General features: G+C 57.1%; 3 protein-coding genes across 4 annotated transcripts in view; 2 read left to right on the forward strand and 1 right to left on the reverse strand.

Moving 5' to 3' along the window:
• The window catches only part of ASIC4 (acid sensing (proton gated) ion channel family member 4), a 22,820-nt gene extending 13,525 nt beyond the window's left edge, over positions 1-9,295 (forward strand). The window contains 8 exon segments of the mRNA XM_012642554.1: positions 3,324-3,468; positions 3,567-3,694; positions 3,885-4,047; positions 6,421-6,574; positions 7,634-7,725; positions 7,812-7,891; positions 8,163-8,267; positions 8,462-9,295. Coding sequence (XP_012498008.1) covers positions 3,324-3,468; positions 3,567-3,694; positions 3,885-4,047; positions 6,421-6,574; positions 7,634-7,725; positions 7,812-7,891; positions 8,163-8,267; positions 8,462-8,575 — 981 coding nt within the window. The 3' untranslated portion in view covers positions 8,576-9,295.
• Positions 9,296-9,457: 162 nt separating this feature from the next.
• CHPF (chondroitin polymerizing factor) lies at positions 9,458-14,396 on the reverse strand. The gene is made up of 4 exons (XM_012642553.1): positions 13,788-14,396; positions 12,203-12,776; positions 11,517-11,696; positions 9,458-11,169 (listed from the first exon to the last, which is right to left on the reverse strand). The coding sequence occupies exons 1-4, from the start codon at positions 14,090-14,092 to the stop codon at positions 9,910-9,912; spliced, it is 2,319 nt and encodes a 772-aa protein (XP_012498007.1). The 5' UTR covers positions 14,093-14,396; the 3' UTR covers positions 9,458-9,909.
• The window catches only part of TMEM198 (transmembrane protein 198), a 7,347-nt gene continuing 4,003 nt past the window's right edge, over positions 14,217-17,560 (forward strand). Inside the window, exons 1-3 of one of the 2 annotated variants that reach the window (XM_012642556.1) lie at positions 14,217-14,565; positions 14,706-14,937; positions 15,291-15,460. In XM_012642556.1, the coding sequence (XP_012498010.1) occupies positions 15,295-15,460 (166 nt within the window). In that variant the 5' untranslated portion in view covers positions 14,217-14,565; positions 14,706-14,937; positions 15,291-15,294. Of the gene's footprint in view, positions 14,938-15,255; positions 15,461-17,560 lie in introns of both variants that reach the window. The other variant, XM_012642555.1, reaches the window with a different exon arrangement.

Below are 17,560 nucleotides of genomic sequence, written 5' to 3' on the forward strand. Positions count from 1 at the left end.
AAAAAAAAAAAAAAAAAAAAAGGACTGATCACAGACCTGGTACAAAATGGGGACATTTGATAGTGTTCACTCTCCTTCCCCCCACCACACACCTCCTTCTGCACGTCTGGCTGGGTTCTGGGGGTGCCTAGAGGGAAACAGGACTCCCTGCCTCAGGGAGTTCACAGTCCCATGACACTGCCTGGCAGTCAGGGCTCTGCTGAGGTGGTGCTGAGGGACACGAGTGAGCATCTCATAACCTGGTCCCCCATGCAGCCCAGGCCTTGTTTAGCCTCTCAACTAGAGCGTACACACAAAACTGGCTGCATCAGCAAGAGCTGATTCCAGCATCTTCTTGGCTCAAAATAGGAAAAGGTTGGGTACTTTCAGATTTCTGCAAATACTTATATATTCCTCCTATCTGCCTTTCCCACACCACTGGGGACCCAGGAATCTTGCACCCAGCCCACTTCAGGGTTCCCCCACCTCCAGTGGCATATCAGAGCACAGATCTAGAATCAGGCCGTCTTGCGGAACTCTTGCCCCTGCATCTAGCATCTTTCCACTCAAAGTGGTCCACGGACCAGCAGGTAGTTAGAAACACAGGCTCTCAACCGTATCCACTTCCGCCACCCGCATCTATGAAATCAGAATCTTTTCTTTAAAAAGATCCCCCAGTGATTTGGGTGCACACATTAAAGTTTCAGAAGCTCTGATCTTGGAGACCTTGGCAAATCAGCCAAACTCTCTGAACCTCAGTTTCCTCATCTGTAGAATGGGGAGATAATAATAATACCTACCCCACAGGGTAGTTGTGAGAATTCGACTAGGTAGAGCATGTTAAGTAGTGCCTGCAGCATACTGAGTGCTCCTGAACTGTGGGTAACACCCACTCCTGCCCCAGAGATGTGCACACAGCAGGGAGTGGGGCAGGGGTTATACAGACAGGTGGGGGGTATGGGGGGAAGGAGAGGAGGGCAGGGACAAGTGAGGAATTAAGAGGCAGTAGTAGATGGCCAGGTGTGGTGGTTTATGCCTGTAATCCCAGCACTTTGGGAGGCCAAGGTGGGAGGTTCGCCTGAGGCCAGGAGTTTGGACCAGCCTGGGCAACATAGCGAGACTCTATCTCTACAAAAACTTTTAAGAACTATCTGGGCGTGGTGGTGGGCACCTGTAGTCCCAGCTACTGGGGAGGCTGAGGCAGGAAGATTGCTTGAGCTCAGGAGGCTGTAATGAGCTAAGATCATGCCACTGCACTCCAGCCAGGCAACAGAGTGAGGTCCCGTCTCAAAAAATTAAAAAAAAACCCCAACAACAACAAAGAAATAGGCAGCAGATATAGAGAAGAAAGGTTGAGGAAGGCACAGAGAAATGGAGCAGAAGGGAAGGAGGAATAGGGGAAAAGGAAGGGACAGGCATTGGAGTACATCCGTCTCATTTCATCTAGGCTAGACTGGGGCGAGCGCTGGGTCCTGAGATGGGGTAGGCTTGGAGTCAGTGGTGCCAACAGTGGGTGGTACGAACAGCTTGAGCCTTGCATCTGGAGGAGTTCCACCTCTCCCATTCCCTAGCTGTGTGACTTTGGGCAAATTACTTCACCTCTCTGAGTTGCAGTTTCCTCTTTTTTAATAACTGGGGTAACTAAACCTACCTGATACCTGAGTTGCTGAGTGGATGAAATGGGGCAGCAGATGCCGCTACGTTCTGTAAACTCCAAGGTACTTTCTTTCTTATGCACGTGTTTTTGTCTTCGGAATGGTAGGCAGGGTAGCTGGGTGACAGAAGAACTGCGTGAAGAAAGCATCAGGGCTTCAGTCCCTGCAGCACTGCGGCAGGGTGGTCAACCCAGGAGGCGACAGCGGACTTAACCTCGTTCCGCCAGATGTCTCAGGAGGACCCTCGGTTCTCAGAACTCTGCACGTTCACTATCCTCAACCCGGCCTCTCCCTGCCACACGCTCCCTCCAAAGCCAGGATATCTTTTCCCTTTAACACCGCCTCAAGCCATCTCTCCCAGCTTTTACCAGCGTGAAAATGTTCCCAAGGAGAGGGGCGGGGGAGCGCGCGAGAGTGATTGAGTGCGCCGACCCCGCGCCCCCAGGGAAGGTGCTGCCTGTGATGGGTTTGACCCAGGGGCTCGTCTCTGTGGGGTGAGCCTGGCAGGGGGGAACTAGGACCCGCCTCTCCCGCAACCTCTTCCCCACCCGTGCCGCTGCGCAACTCCTGGTGGCAGCTAAATCCCCGGCCAGAGCCTCGGCTTCCACCTCCGGGGCGTCAGCGCCATCTGCTGTCCACTCCGGGAACTCCCCGCAGAGGAAGGGACGCTGGGCTTCAGCGCTTGTGCCCCACACTGGGCCAGGTGCTGGCGACAACAGACAGGCTCGCTGACTGCTCCTGTGCCGCAGACACTCTGATGGGGGGAGACGGACAATGGACAGGAGGCACACAGATGGGCAAGATCATCTCAGGTCTTGATAAGTACTTTGAGCAAACTAGTAAACACGCGGGTGGGAGGAGGGTGACACTGTGGACGTGGGTGTGTGGTGTATGAGTGTAACACTTAAGCTGTGGCTTCAAAGATGGACAGCTATCCATGCCAAGAGCTTGTGAGTGAGGGGGACATTCTAGAAGAGGGTACAATAGCAATAGAAGCCAGAGGAGGAAAGGAGTCCAGATGTTTCAATTTGTCACAGAGATTTGGGTGGGGTGAGGCGTGGCAGGAAAGGCAGGGAAGGGTCACATCACAGGGAGACTTTCAGGCTAGGGAAGGAGTGTGACTTCATTCTCTGGGAAATAGGAAGCCATTGTTGGGTTTTAAGCCAGGGGAATGGCTGGATTTTCTCTAAGCCCTTTGACTGCTGTGGGGGAGGGGCGAGGACAGGGACCGTCAGGTAGAGGTGATGGTGAGAGGGGGCTCTCGCTGGGGGCTTGAGGAAAGGGGGTGGATTCTAACTGCATTTCGGAAGAAGCCCAGGACTAGCTGTTGGATTGCATGTGGGGTGAGGGTGAGGGAGAGGGAGATTTCAGGGATTCTGACTTGAGAAACGGGGTAGACCCTTTACTCAGAGGAGGAGAATGGTGGCGGGGGCGGGGGACGTAATTTGGGAGGGTATCAAGAGTTCTGCTATTGGTATGTTGTTCAGTCGGAGATGCCTTTGCATTGTCTAAGGGAGGATGTCGGTAGAAAAGATGGAACTCAGGGGAGAGGCAGGGCTGTAAATTGGTTGCTGGGATATGGGACAGGGATGTCCAGGCAGGTTCAGTGGCCCTCAGGGAGGACAGGGAAACTTGGAGTTGTCTTAGACTCTCCTTCCATCTCCCCTCCTGCTCTCACCCCCACCCCAGGTCTATACTCGCTATGGGAAGTGTTACACCTTCAACGCCGACCCGCAGAGCCCACTGCCCAGCCGGGCAGGGGGCATGGGCAGTGGCCTGGAGATCATGCTGGACATTCAGCAGGAGGAATACTTGCCCATCTGGAGGGAGACAAGTACGCAGGCGGGAAAGGGACAAGGGCCAACCTGGGGACTCGGGCCTGGGCCCTCTGTCCGGGGTGGGTTTCCAAAGGTCCTCATCTCTGCTGTGCAGATGAGACGTCGTTTGAGGCAGGCATCCGGGTGCAGATCCACAGCCAGGAGGAGCCACCCTACATCCACCAGCTGGGGTTTGGGGTTTCTCCAGGCTTCCAGACCTTTGTGTCCTGCCAGGAACAGCGGGTGAGCACCTCCAGCTGGACCCTGGGTTGGGCACAGAGCCACATCTTAGGGCTCAGAGGGGATGCTGACCAGACCTTCCCCCCGAAGCTCACAGCCCACCAGCTAGCTGTGTGGACTTTTCTGGGGCTGTGGACACTGAAGGGCTGGGTGGGACTCCTGGGCGTGACCTCATCATGCCCCACCTCTGCAGCTGACCTATCTGCCCCAGCCCTGGGGCAACTGCCGGGCAGAGAGCGAACTCAGGGAGCCTGAGCTTCAGGGCTACTCGGCCTACAGCGTGTCTGCCTGCCGGCTGCGCTGTGAGAAGGAGGCCGTACTTCAGCGCTGCCACTGCCGGATGGTGCACATGCCAGGTGGGCACCCTACCCCCAGCCAGCTCTCCATGCCACCCTGCCAGACTCCAGAGCCTCCAGAGGCAGGGCACTGCTCATGTGCATAGGCAGAGTGCATGTGTACAACATGTGTGTGTGTGTCTACATCTGTGTGAGTGTGTGTGTGTATGTTTTTGGGATTTTATATGTTTTCACATATGCATTGGGAATGCAGGCACGCATATGCTTGTATGCATGTTAATATGTGTTTGTGTATGCATGTGCTTATGTGCATCTGTGCTTGTATATTTGTCAGGGTTTGTGTGCATTTGCTCAAACACATGTATACAAACGTGTGTGTGCATACAAGTGTGCATATGTTTTTGTGCATATATGCATGTATGCATTTTCATGCTTATATGTATGAGTGTATAAATTAATCTGTATGAGCAAACATGCATATTTGTGTGCATTGGGTATGTGGTGGAGGAGAGAGGAAGGATTGTAGATTCCAGGAATAATTTTCTCTCCTTTCAGGCAATGAGACCATCTGCCCGCCAAATATCTACATCGAGTGTGCCGACCACATCCTGGGTCCGTGCTGCCTTCCCCCTTCCCTGCCTCTCCAGCGCCCTCTGCCTGTCTCTGTCTACCTTCTCACTGTCTTGACTCCTCTCCTCCCAATCTCTCCCTGGAGGGTTCTTCCTGGGGGTTGAGCCTTATCCCATACTTCAGTGGGGGGTCTTGAGGACCTCTGCAGGTGCAGACACTGGGTAAGTGGAGGTAGCAGGGTGGGGGATTGCAGAGAAGCCAGGACTGGGAGTGAAGGGCTGGGCTGCTCATCTTGATTCAGCTAATGAGCTCACCCTTGCTGAAAGAGTGAAATGACTTCTCTCTTGGTCTCAGGAAAAATGCATTGGTGGCTAGTGATGTGGGTAAGGCAAACTCCATCTGCCCACAGGTCTCACCTGATCTCCAACTCATCCATCCATCCATCCATTCATTGATCCATTCATGCAGACCTTTGCAGCCTGCGCTGGGTGCTGGAGGTGAGAAGGTGAGAGTGGGAGCAAGAGCGCTACCCTTGCAGAGCTCACAGCCCAGAAGGGCTGTGGACAGGCGTTATAACACGGTGTGTCAGCTCTTGGATAGGGGAACCCCAGGGGTGCCACGAGGCCCCAACCTGGGAGATCAGGGAAGCTTCCCAGAGGAAATGACATATTAGCTGAGGCTTAAAGGTGCATAAGAGTCAGCCAGGTGCAAAGGAGGACATGTGCTAAAGACCTTGTGGCCAGACAGCGTGTGCTGTGTCTGGGGCACTGAAAGGTCAGTGTGGCTGGAGGGCAGAGAACAGGGAGGGAGTGGAAAGAGTGGAGGAGGGGCCTCAGGCAAGACGATGAGTCTGATGAGAAGTGGGGAATGGTATAGGAGGGAAGGAGGACTTGAAGCCGGGGCCTGGCCGGGTGCTCACTGAAGTAATCCAGATGGGCTGGGGCCCTGGGGATGGGTTTGAGAAGCTGGGCAGCAGAATCCCACATCCAGACCTCTGTTTCCTATGCTACCTGCATCTGTCAAAGAGGTAATTGAATAGTGTTCAATGAAGGAACAGATTATGTGAGCAGGGGTTAGGGGACCACAAGGCATGGTGAGAGTCCACAGAGCTAGCAACACCAGGGAGCCTTTGCCCCTGTACCCCAAGGCCTGCAGGAGTAGAGAAGGGGGGCTCTGTGCAACTCAGAGAGAGACCTGTGCATCTGAGAGGGCTGGCTGATAGCAGCGTGGCTGGAGGAATGCAGTGAGGAAGCCGAGGGAAGAAATACTCTGGCATCTCTCCCCTCCCACCCTCTGATCCTGCTGGGGCCTCCTGAACCCAACCCGAAGCCAGAGGACAGGGAGCCTAGGTGATGTATTTGGTAGAGATCAGGATCCCGATCTGGGGCCCAGAGCAAGGTGGAGGAGGGAGGAGAGTGGATCTGAAGGGGCAAGCAGAGAAAACCTAGCACACCAAGCGTGTGAATCCTGTCTGTCCATTTGTTCTTCTGTCCATCTGCCTATTGATCTGTCAACCTGTCCATCCACCCATCCATCCCAGCATCCTTTCCACGCCTCCTTGTGTGTCTGAGGCCTCATGTAGTCGATTAGCTCCAGTGGATGGGCTCTGCCCTTCTGAGCCATGAGGACCTCCCTGTCCCAGGGGGCTGGGAGGGTGCTGGGGGGCGGTTCTACCTACACCTGCTTTTTTGGGTTGTCTGAAGCTGGCCCAGGAGGGGACCGCCAGCCAGTCTCCTCTAGGAAGTGCCACGGCTGGCCAGTAAAGGCCCTTGTGTGGACGTGCCTGTGCCTCCTCCCTGCAGCTCGTGGGCCTTTGGACCCCCCTGCCCTATTCCCACTGCAGTTGGTGCCTCTGTGTTGCAGACTCCCTGGGTGGGGGCTCCGAGGGCCCGTGTTTCTGCCCTACCCCCTGCAACCTGACACGCTACGGGAAGGAAATCTCCATGGTCAAGATCCCCAACAGAGGCTCAGCCCGGTACCTGGCAAGGAAGTACAACCGCAACGAGACCTACATACGGTGTGTGTGTGCTCGCGCCTGGGCACGGTGGAGACTGGAACTGAGCTGCATCTTTGTTCAGGATGAGCTCTCTGCCGGGAATGCCTTTCACACTTCCTGTCTTCTAACTAACCCCCACCCATCGTGTGTCTCCACCTCCAAGGAGGCACTTCCTGGTCCAAACACCTCATCTGAGTTCCCACAGCACACTGTACATATCTCTGTCACTCCATATGCCCCATTGTTTTAGATGCCTTTGTTTATGTGTCTTTCTCCCCAGCAACCTGGGAGCCATTAAATGCTCGATAGTGAGTGTGCGGTGTGGAGGGAAGGCACAGGATGGGGTGGGAGGGGCACAGGTCCTGCAGGCGGAGGCAGCAGGGGCCATGCTGAGCCCTGGTCTGACACCCTGCAGCCATTCAATGGTGCCCGCTGCTGGGTGCTGTGGGGACAGATGATTACAACACAAAACCCATGGCACGATTTGTGAATGAGCCCATGTTTGATGGTGCAGTATGGATTCTCAGGCCATGGTGTGGGAGCACAAACAAGGGGGCGTGGGCTGTTCCCCCTCTGAGGACCCTGGGTTTGGATCCCTAAGAGGAGGAGAGAGGGGAGGCATCCCAGTTAGAGACCTGAGGGATGGTGCAGTCTGAGCAGGAGGTCACTGGAGAGCAGCAGCAAAGAAAGCAACTTGGATAAGAAGGTGCAGTGGGACAGGGCACAGGTGGCTTTGAAAGTGAGGAATTTTGGAGTGGACCAATGGGCAGTAGGGAGCCACTGAAGGTTCTAGAGAGGCATAATGACAAGGCAAAGTGAACACTATCTGCTGCTTCAGAGGAGGCAGGAGGGAATCCTTCAGGAGTTTCATTTTGCTGTCCTGGCCCTTTGCTACCTACCCCTCAAAATAAGAAGCTAACACGCACCCGGGACCTCTTCCCCTCACAGCCTTGGGAACCCGAGGGCATGGCCACAGCTTCTCAGGGCAGGGCGTCTCAGATCAGGATGCCTGCCAGCTGCCTCCTAGGAGGAACGGCCCTGAGCAGCTCCACAGGGATACACCGCTTCCTGTCTCCACAGAGAGAACTTCCTGGTGCTAGACGTCTTTTTCGAGGCCCTGACCTCTGAAGCCATGGAGCAGCGAGCAGCCTATGGCCTGTCAGCCCTGCTGGGTGAGACACGGCCCCTGCCTGCCTGCAGCATGCGCCGGGTGGGCCGGCCTGGCCTTCCTCCTCTGACCCTGCTCTCCTGCCCCCAGGAGACCTCGGGGGACAGATGGGCCTGTTCATCGGGGCCAGCGTCCTCACGCTGTTGGAGATCCTGGACTACATCTATGAGGCAAGGGCCCCAGCCAGGAGGTGGGGCTGTGGGAGAAGCAGAGGGGGCGGCAGCGGGGGCGGCACCGGCGCCCTGCTGGGGCTGGTCTGGCTGCCCTGACTGCCTGGAAGGCCTTGAGGACCCTGAGGAGCCAGGCATGGGGGGATGGGCAGGCAGGAGGGTTACTGGGGGTTTGCTGTGGCAGCGAGTCCTCTTAGCTGGGCCTGGGAAGGCCTTTCCTTCTCAACCAAATTTCCTGAGCCCACTGCTGTCCCCCACCCTGAACCCCAAGGTGTCCTGGGACAGACTGAAGCGGGTATGGCGGCGACCCAAGACCCCCCTGCGGACCTCCGCTGGGGGCATCTCCACCTTGGGGCTGCAGGAGCTGAAGGAGCAGGTGAGGACAAGCTCTGCGGAGTGCGAAGCCAGCACCCTTTCCCTGGGGCAGGGTACCCTATTCTGGACTAGCCTGCGGAAGGGGACCCTGAGTGCTCCAGGAGCCTCTGTCCCAGGGGTCAAGGAAAGGCTGGCTGAGTCGGGCTGGGGGCACCACTTGAGCTCTCGCTGCCCTACTCTCTCTTCATCTTGCAGAGTCCCTGCCCAGGCCGGGGCTGTGCTGAGGGCACGGGGGCCAGCAGCCTGCTCCCCAACCACCACCACCCCCATGGCCCCCCAGGAGGCCTCTTTGAAGACTTTGCTTGCTAGAATGGTGCTGTGTCTGAGAGGACCCAGGAATCTGGGACCCCTCCCCAGATCCCCAGCAAATTCTCCTCCTGCTCCTGAGACAGAGGCTGAGGGGAGGGGTGGTGCTCCCTGGGAGGGCCAGGACTCTGTTCCGGCTCTCATCCTACCCTGGTGTCAGCTGCTTTGCACAAGGGTCTTTATTATCCCCCACCCCCAGCTGGTGCCCAGGGAGGGCTGGAGACCAGACCATGGTCCCCTGTGGAGGGCAAGGGAGGGAAGGAGAGAGGGAGGTGGAGGATAGAACCCACCCCAGCAGGGGTGGGACCCTCTGTACATTTGTATATATTTAGGGAGGACTGGGTGGGGGTGGGATACAGATGTAGAAGGTGGGTGGGGCTACAAGGGTGGGTGATTCAGGCGCAGCCAGGGTCCCAGCCCAAATGTCAGCGGGAGATGGGGAGCCCCCAGGACTCAGGAGTGCTGGGCTGGTCCTACTTCCTGCCCCTTTCCGGACCCAGCTCCCCTCTTGGCAGGGGGAGTGGGTAGCCCAGCAGGCCTGGCCCAGCTCCCAGTTCCCCCTGCACCAACCCCGCCCCCAGAGTCCCTCCACAGGGAGCGGGCAGGAGACCTTTCAGACCTTGGCTAAGCTGGAGGCGGGGAAGGGAGCCTTCTCAGGCCTGTCTCCCTCCGGTCTGATTTTATAAAGTGCTGACAAAATTGGGAATAAAGAGGCATAAAGAATTCTGTGTATGTGTGACCAAGCACGTGCCAGGGGCTGGGGAGGGGCTGGGCACATGCATGACTTGGTCTGGGGTGAAAGGAAATGCAGGCCCCAGCAGGGACAAGGGAAGCCTCCATGGGCAGTCGACCCTCCCCCGCATGCTCACTTTCAAAGCCTCAGAATCACTAGTCCACACTCAGCCGGTTTATTAAAGGCAGGCAGCTTCATCAGGGGCCCAGAACAGAAAAGTTGGGAGATGCCCCCCTCCTCCCTCAGCTCCCCCTTCCTCAACAACTCATCTACAGCCCAGCCCCCAGGGCCCGACCCCTGAGGCGAGGCTGGTGTCAGGCAGACTGTACTGCATAAATATACGGAGGCCACAGCCCGAATCAGCAGTGTCAAGGGGGCAGGGAGACTGGGTTTGGGGTGAAAAGGGGGTGGTTCTGGGGGCATCTCCCCCAGGGCTTGTCCTGAGCCCAAGGACCCACAAAGCCAGAAAGAGGGGACCAGTGGGCTGTCCTGGGGGCTGAGGCTATGGCCAGCCCTGTCCGGCGAGGCTGGCAGGTGGCTCTGGTTGTTGGGGCGGACTGGGGCGGGGTGCGGCTGTGCCAGGGCTCAGGGGCACAGGGCGGGATCAAGTGCTGTTGCCCTGCTCCTGCTCAAAGAGCAGCATGGCCAGCTGGGTTCGGGAGCCGAGGCCCTCGAGCATGCTCTGGCGGCAGCGGTGGTACAAGTCCTCGCTGAGCCGTGCGCTGCATGTCTGGACCCGGTAGCGCTGCAGCAGTGCCGGCTCCACTGCCCGCAGCACGTGCAGGCCAGAGAAGCGCAGGAACAGCTCATACACATCCAGGCTCTCCAGCAGCTCCTCCTCCTGCTCCGAGGCTGCTGCTAGCCGGCCTCGGGCTGCCACATAGTCGGAGTTGTAGAAGCAGGCCTCGCTGGCCGCCTGGCGATCAAAGTGGCCTGTGTCTCGGCCCAGCTCCGGTGGCCCAGGCCCTTGTGGTGGGGCCACGGCTGGGTGGAAGGCTTGGAAGTGCATAGGGAAGAAGGCCTGCCAACCGGAGATGGCATGCATGCGGCAACGGTTCAGGAAGTCAGGCGTGAGCACCGTGTCTGGCCCGGCCAGCAGGAACAATGTGTCCAGCGGGTGCTTCTTGGAGAGCAGATCCATGAGGCGCAGCGGTGAGGGTGCGGCTGTCTGCACACTGAGCCATGGCACCCGGGCACCGGGGAAACGCCGCTCCAGCTCTGCCACGTGGGCCTTGACAGGTGCGAAGATGTCTGCATGCGCCGCCCGCTGGGCCTGGCGTGGCTCATACAGTAGCAGCAGGGTCAGGGCTGCCGCAGCATCGCCTGGCTCCAGTGCTGCAGTGGCAAAGGCCTCCAGGAAGCCAGGGGCCAGGTCACGCTCAGCAGCAGCCAGAGGCAGCAGCACAGTGAGACGTGAGGCCTCAGTGACGTAGGGTACAGGCAAGATTTCCACGCGGCTCAGCGGCCGGAGCAGCTGCACCCGGCGGGTGAGGGGCCGCCGGCCACCCTGGGGAGTCAGGGCCTCCAGCTGCAAGTCCAGCGTGTACTCCATACCGCGGGCTGGATCAAAGCGTCGGTACCCATTGACCAGCTGCTGCTTCTGGAGCCGCAGGGCTGGGTGGTAGCGGCGGTTGAGCTCCTCCAGGGCTGCCCCCAGAACATCGGCCATGTCAGCCCGGTCAGCCCCACGCAGTGGGCAGCGAGGCGAGCCATCAGCGCAGGAGAAAGCATGCTGCTCCGTGAAGTAGTCCCAGCGCAGCACCTCGAAGCGGGAGGCCGGGCGGGATGGTGCCGGGATGCCCACAGGCCAGGCAGCTGCCCTCTCCCCGTCAGCGGCCAGACGGCTGGTGTTCTGTATCTCCCGCTGTGTCAGAGAAACAGGCCATGAGCAAGGGAGAGACCAGAGAGGCCAGCACACAGCTGGGGGATGAGGTAGGCCACAGGTGCCACTCAGGATGGGTCTCCAGTCCCCTGCCAACCTCTGCCTACTCAGAGCCCCCACCTTTCCTTTCCCCAGATGGAGGCAGCCTAAGAATTAAAAGGAAGGTTTCTGGAGGCTTCTTGGAGATTGTGGAAACAGACAGGGGCCCGGAAGTCGGTTTGTTCTGTGATTTCGGCACTTTTTTCTTTCTCTGGGATCTCTGAGACCTCTCATATCCTGTTCCCCTCACCACCTCTTCTCTGTCCCCCAGCCCCAGGCCCGGACCATACCTGTAACTCCTGGATCTCCTGGTACGTGCGTTCCAGCTCAGCTCGGGCAAAAGCCTTGTGCAGCTGGTACATGTGCACAGGGTCACGCACAGGGTAGGCTGTCAGGGCACTGCGGAAACGAGGGTCCCTCTCCTGAACGGGCTCCTCAGGGTTCAGCTCCAGATAGCTATAGTGCACCCCCTGGGGAGAGGAAGGGAAGGGGTCCACAATGGGATGGGATTGCCTTCCCCCTTGTCTCACAGAGAGTATCTCATCTCCTGTTCCTACGACCTGTGGTGGACTCGGAGTCACATTTCTGTGGGTTTAAATCTACCTCAACCAGGTGTGACTTTGTGTGACCTTGGGCAAGTGTCTGCTAGCTCATCTGTGAAATGGCATGCATCCTGTTTCAGATCTGTCCAGGGGCTCAAATAAAATAATAACTAACATTGAATGCCTACTCTATGTAAGGCTCCCTTATTTTCTCTGATCCTTATAACAACTCTGAGCAATAATTATTTCCTTTAGCATGGATGAGGACACTGGTGCTCAGGAGATTTAGTAATTTACCCAGGGTGACAGGGATAGAAAATGACAGAATTGGCATGGAAACTGAGGCCTGTATCTCCACCACCACTCCTTTGCCTCTCAGGGGGAAGTGCACAAGCTCAGATAGGAAGCACCAGTGGGGTGGCTTATCATCCCACCTCATGGTCGCCAGTGCAGCCCACCCCCGTGGCATCGAGAATGCAGCGTCCCAGCCACTCGTCGGGGTGTGCACTGACGATGTCGTTGCGGCAGCCTTCCAGGTGGGGACGCAGCTGCTGCAGCAGCGTGCGCGACAGCAGCACCCCAAAGCCACCGTGGCAGTAACGGCCTGGCGTGGGCTCTCCGCCAATGAAGTCCTGGGGCCGGCCCAGATAGAGGTGGGCAGCGGAGGCCAGGCTGAGACGGCCAGTTAGGCGTGCCAGTCCGTGCGCCTCGGTGTAGGTGGCGTCAGGCACCAGGAAGAACCAGTCAAAGTCATCGCCGTGCTGCTCCAGTAGGTGGCGCAGCGCCAGGTGCAGGTGCCCGATGGGACGCTCCTCGCCCAGGGTCACCACGGCCATGCCAGGTGGTGCCCGGCGACCCCGTGCGCCTGTCAGGAACACCACACGCTCTAGTCGGTGCCCCAGCGTGCGGTTCACGGCCACACCCAGCGTGGGCAACGTGGACTGTGAGGTCAGCACTGCCACAAGCAGCCTCTGCCTGATGCCCAGCTCCGTGCTGATATAGCGGGTCCTGAGGGAGAGGAAGGTAGAAGGTTATCGAAGAGAAAACAGGGCAGGCAAGGGACCGCACACACAGACTCCGGCAGGTCATGTCTTCTCTGCGTCTTTTTTCTCACCTATGAATAGGATAAAAACAAAACCTCTCTCCCAGGGGTCATAAGCATTTAAGTAAAATATTCGTCTTACCTACACAGTGCTTTGCATTTGGAGGATGGCAATATCCATACAGATATGAGATAAATTGTGGGTCTGATTCCCGGTTTCACTACTTAGTAGTTGTGTCCTTGAACATGTTATTTAACCTGAGCCATTTGTAAAATGGGACTGATTGTGTCTATTTAAAGCACCTAGGCAAATGCCTGACACACCATGTACTTATTTCTACATAAATATGCCGCGGTATCACAAATATCTCACATAAATGATATAAAGGAATGTATGGCATAGTAATGAGTACGTTTGGGGGTGCAAACTGGGACTCAGGGGTTCTAGTAACTTACCTTTACCAGGCAGAGGTAAGTTGCAAAACTGGAATTTGAACCCTGTGTTACTTAGAAATTATTTCAAGTCATCAGCAGAGATGTAAATGGGATGAGTGCATTCCTCCTTCCCCCACTGCACCCAGAGGTGGCCCTTGTAACCCACTCAGGAACGAGATACAGGGAAATCCTAGTTCTCTCCTTTCTCTTTCCCTCTCTCTATAAACCGACTTTATATACCAGTCACTTCTCTAACCCCAGCGGCCCAGCCAAGAAGCTTAGAGGATTTTGGGGGGACCATCAGATCGAGCTGGTTTAGGACAGAGGCTGGCAAGTTTAGCCCAGGCCGGGATGGGGTCCAGAAAAAGGTCAGACTGGCCCCACAGCTCCCGGGAAAGCAGGGCCATCGGAAGTTATCGCGGCCCAAAGACTTCCTGGCCGGCCAGCCCCTTCCTTCCGGAGCCCGACCCAGCCTCCGGCGGCCCTGCGCGCACGTCCCAGCCGGTGCTCTAGAGGGTGGAGGGGGCGTAGCGGATCACTACCTGACGGCCTTTTTGGCGGCCTGGCCGGGCTGTGCGGGATGGTAGGGCAAGACACGCGGCTCCCAGTTCTCCGCGCCGGCCCCGGGCCTCTCGCGCTCCGCTCCGGGCTGCACCGAGTTGGGCCGGCGCGCCGCGTTCGTGTTGCCGCGCGGCGGCAGCTCAGAGTCTCCAGATTGGGGCGGGCCTGGGCCGCACGGCTCCTCCACCCAGGTGACACTGAGCAGGCTCAGAGTGAAGCCCAGGGAGATGCCCACGGCCACGGGCCCTGCGGGCCGTAGCACAGACAGCAGCAGCGATGCCCGCATGGCGCCCGGACCGCGGGCCCCCGGCCCGGGCAAAGCCCCGGAGCAGCCAGAGGAGGATCCGAGGGGGCGGGACCGGGGAGGGGGCGGATCCGGAGGGCCCGGGCCCAGCGGGCGGACCCGCTCCCTCCCAGCCGAGCAGAGCCAGCGGCCCGAGCCGAATCCCCTGCGCCGCTCTCGGATCCCCCTCCAGCCGCTGCTCGGTTCTGTGCGGGGTTGCTGCGCTTGGCGCGGGAGCCGCAGCCGCTGCCGCCGCTGTCCGACGTGTCACTGCGAGGGCCCCGCCCCCGGGGTGGGGTCTAAGGTTCTAGCTACCGGAGAGGGAGGAGAAGGGGGAGGTTAAAGGGGAAGGACCCCCGGAAGTGCCCCCTCCTCAGTGCGAGAGAGGGAGACGCCGGGGCGGAGTCTCCTGCCTCCCCCTGGCGTGGTTGGTGCGTCCCGTGTGACGTCAGAAGCAGCCCGCCCCTGCCTGGATGGTGCGCCCTGAGTGACGTCAGAAGCAGAGGCCGGAGCTGTCCATCAGCACCAAAGGCCGCGGGCGGGCTCAGGGCATGGGGCCGCGGCTCTGGGGCGCCCTGAGCCCCTGCTCCTGCTCCTTCTCCTTTCCCTTCCCCAGGCCCAGTCCGAGTCCCCCGACGCAGCGGGACTGGAGTGCCAGCCAGTGTTGGAGGTGGAGCGGCGCCGCCGCCGCGCAGAGACTGTTCTCTCCGGCCCAGCGGCCCCCTTCCCCACACGGCGGACTTTCCGCGGACCCCAGTCACTTGGAGCCTCTGGAGCCCCAAAACCCCAGCCCATCCGGCCCCTGCACAGCCTCTTTCGCTCAGAAGCTCAGGTCGCCTCCAGCCCAGGTAAATCTTGGACAATCCCAGATTTATCCGCCCACAGATGAGTCTCTTGGCTACCACCTTCTCACGGGCTCACCTGCAACACACTACCCTCACCCCATCTCCCTGTGCCCCTTTTAACTTCATTCCAGTCCCCTCTAGCCCGACACTTTTGTCTCCCTTTCTCTCTGCCCTCCACCCCAGGGATGCTTCCAGAGCTGCATGATGTGGGCACCACTCCTTTGTCCACTGTGTCCTTGCTGAGTTCTCCCACTCCCACTCCCACCCCCATCCTGGTGAGGACCCAGGACTCCTCCTTGACACCAATTTCCCCTCTGTTAGGTTAACCTGGGAGGTTGACTCCCTTCCGTTCCCAGCACTATGCCGGGCACTGTGGCAACACTGCGGTTCCAACTGCTGCCCCCTGAGCCAGATGACACCTTCTGGGGTGCACCTTGTGAACAGCCCCTGGAGCGCAGGTACCAGGCACTGCCGGCGCTCGTCTGCATCATGTGCTGTTTGTTTGGAGTCGTCTACTGCTTCTTTGGTGAGATCCCCGTCTCATCCCTCACCTGGGCTTCCCGAGTTCTTTTTCTGGCCCCCCAAATCTTCTCTGAACCCCCCACCATCATTAATAACTATCTTTCTTTTCTCTTTTTTTCATCCCATTCATGTTCATAGATCATCTCTACTCTAGATTCTAGAGAACACAGGTTTTTAAATTAAACATGCTTGAGTTTGAACCTAGCTCTGCACTTACTAATTTTGATGATTTGGGTACATTAACTCGTCTGAACCTCAGTTTTGTCATCTGAACAATGGGAACAATGATATTTTCTCACATAGGGTTGTTATAAGAATTAATAGGCACTCAATAAATAGTAGCTATTGTAGTGAAGATGTGTTGGGTCCCTGTGCTAGATAGGCACTAAAAACACTTAGTAGGGTTATTAAACATGGTCCCTTACCACAGGACATATTGTCTGACAGTGGAGAGAGACTCCTGAACATTCACACCTATGATACATATTAGAGTGGGCGGGATGGTAGTCACACATATGGGGATCACCTCCAAGGAAGGCTGTGGTAATCAGAGCTGCTGTGAAATGTTGTACAGGATGGGTACCACACAGGGGAGCTCAGTTGAATAGGCGAGTGGGGGCTGAAATCCAGCTCATGCTCTACTTGACAAATTCTAGTCCTTGGCACAAGGGTGCTTTGTCTAGAGAAAGGCACCCCTTTTTCTAATTTTCACAAAGGTGCCATGTGGGATAGTGGCAGCATGGAGTAAATGCCCACTGACTCTATAGCAAGAGTTACAGAACCTCAGAGAGGAAAGTGAGCTTTATGGGCTGGGGGCCCGAGGAAAGCCTCCAAGAGGAGGGTTATAGGTAACTGGAATCAGTGGGGCAAAGGAGGCCAGGGGGGTTGGGTTCCAGGCTGGGCAGAGGTAGTGCAAGATGTGTGCTCTGCAGCCTCCATACCTCCCCCTAGAATGGGTGGGTAGATGGGAGCCAGATGGTCCCACCCATTCCTCCCCCAGACTCTGAGCTGAACAACTGCAGAGTAGGCAGGAAGAAGTGCCCGCTACAAGGGTTCAGGACACGTTCTGGGCCTCCAAGGAGTCTGTATCATCTCACCCCCTCCACTATCCATACCCACTCTCTCTGCATGTTGCTCAGTACAGCCCCATATTTCCTCTCCTGGGCTTGCCTGACAGCCTACCTCTCTTGGATGCCACTATTCCCAGGCTCTTAGACTCTGAGCCCTTGTCCATGCCCTACTCCTCTCTCTGACCTCAAAGCCTCTTGGACTCTGATACTTCCCCTAATTCCTGGAACAGAATCTCCTCTTTATTATCTTTCTCTTTGACTCTCCCTGACCCCTTGAACCTCCATCTCTGACTTCCATCTTCCCAACTGTTCAGGGTCTACACCTCCCTCACCCTTTCAGGTATCTCTAATGGGCCTAGTGGGCCTATAACTTCCTTATTTCTGAAACTCCAGAACCACTATTTCCCCTTCTTTGATTCCCTATCACCCCATATAAGCCCTAGTGACCTCCATGACCCCCACTACCTCATTACCTTTCATTCCTCTGACTCCCGCTATTACTCCTAGCTCTGATCCCCATAGCCTCATCATCTGATCACCCCTCCCCATACTGTGATCTCAATAATCCCTTTTTTTTTTTTTTTACCTCAGTGTTCCTCTCTCTCATAAACCCTTTAATACTCTCGATGATTCCATTTCTGTCAACCCTCCTGACCTGCAAAGACCTGGAACTCCTCCCCAATAACCCTGCGACTCTGTCCTTTGTAACCTTCCAATGATGCCCTATCTCTGAAGCCCTGTAACCCCTCAAAGACCTCATCTTTCTGGACCTGTGTGACCTCCATCACTCAAGTTCTTTCTGATTTCCAAATACCTCCTGTCTCTGAATAATCCCTCCCCAAAGTACCCAATGACTCTTTTTTGTTGTTGTTTTCTTTTGAGACAGGGTCTTACTCTGTTACCCAGGCTGGAGTGCAGCAGTGCAATCATAGCTCATTGTAGCCTCAAGCTCCTGGGCTCAAGTGATCCTCCTGCCTCAGCCTCCTGAGTAGCTGGGATTACAGGCATGTGCCACCACACCAGCTAATTTTTTT

The sequence above is a fragment of the Propithecus coquereli genome, unplaced genomic scaffold, assembly GCF_000956105.1.
Source record: "Propithecus coquereli isolate 6110/MARCELLA unplaced genomic scaffold, Pcoq_1.0 Scaffold18, whole genome shotgun sequence".
Classification (NCBI taxonomy): Eukaryota; Metazoa; Chordata; class Mammalia; order Primates; family Indriidae; genus Propithecus; species Propithecus coquereli.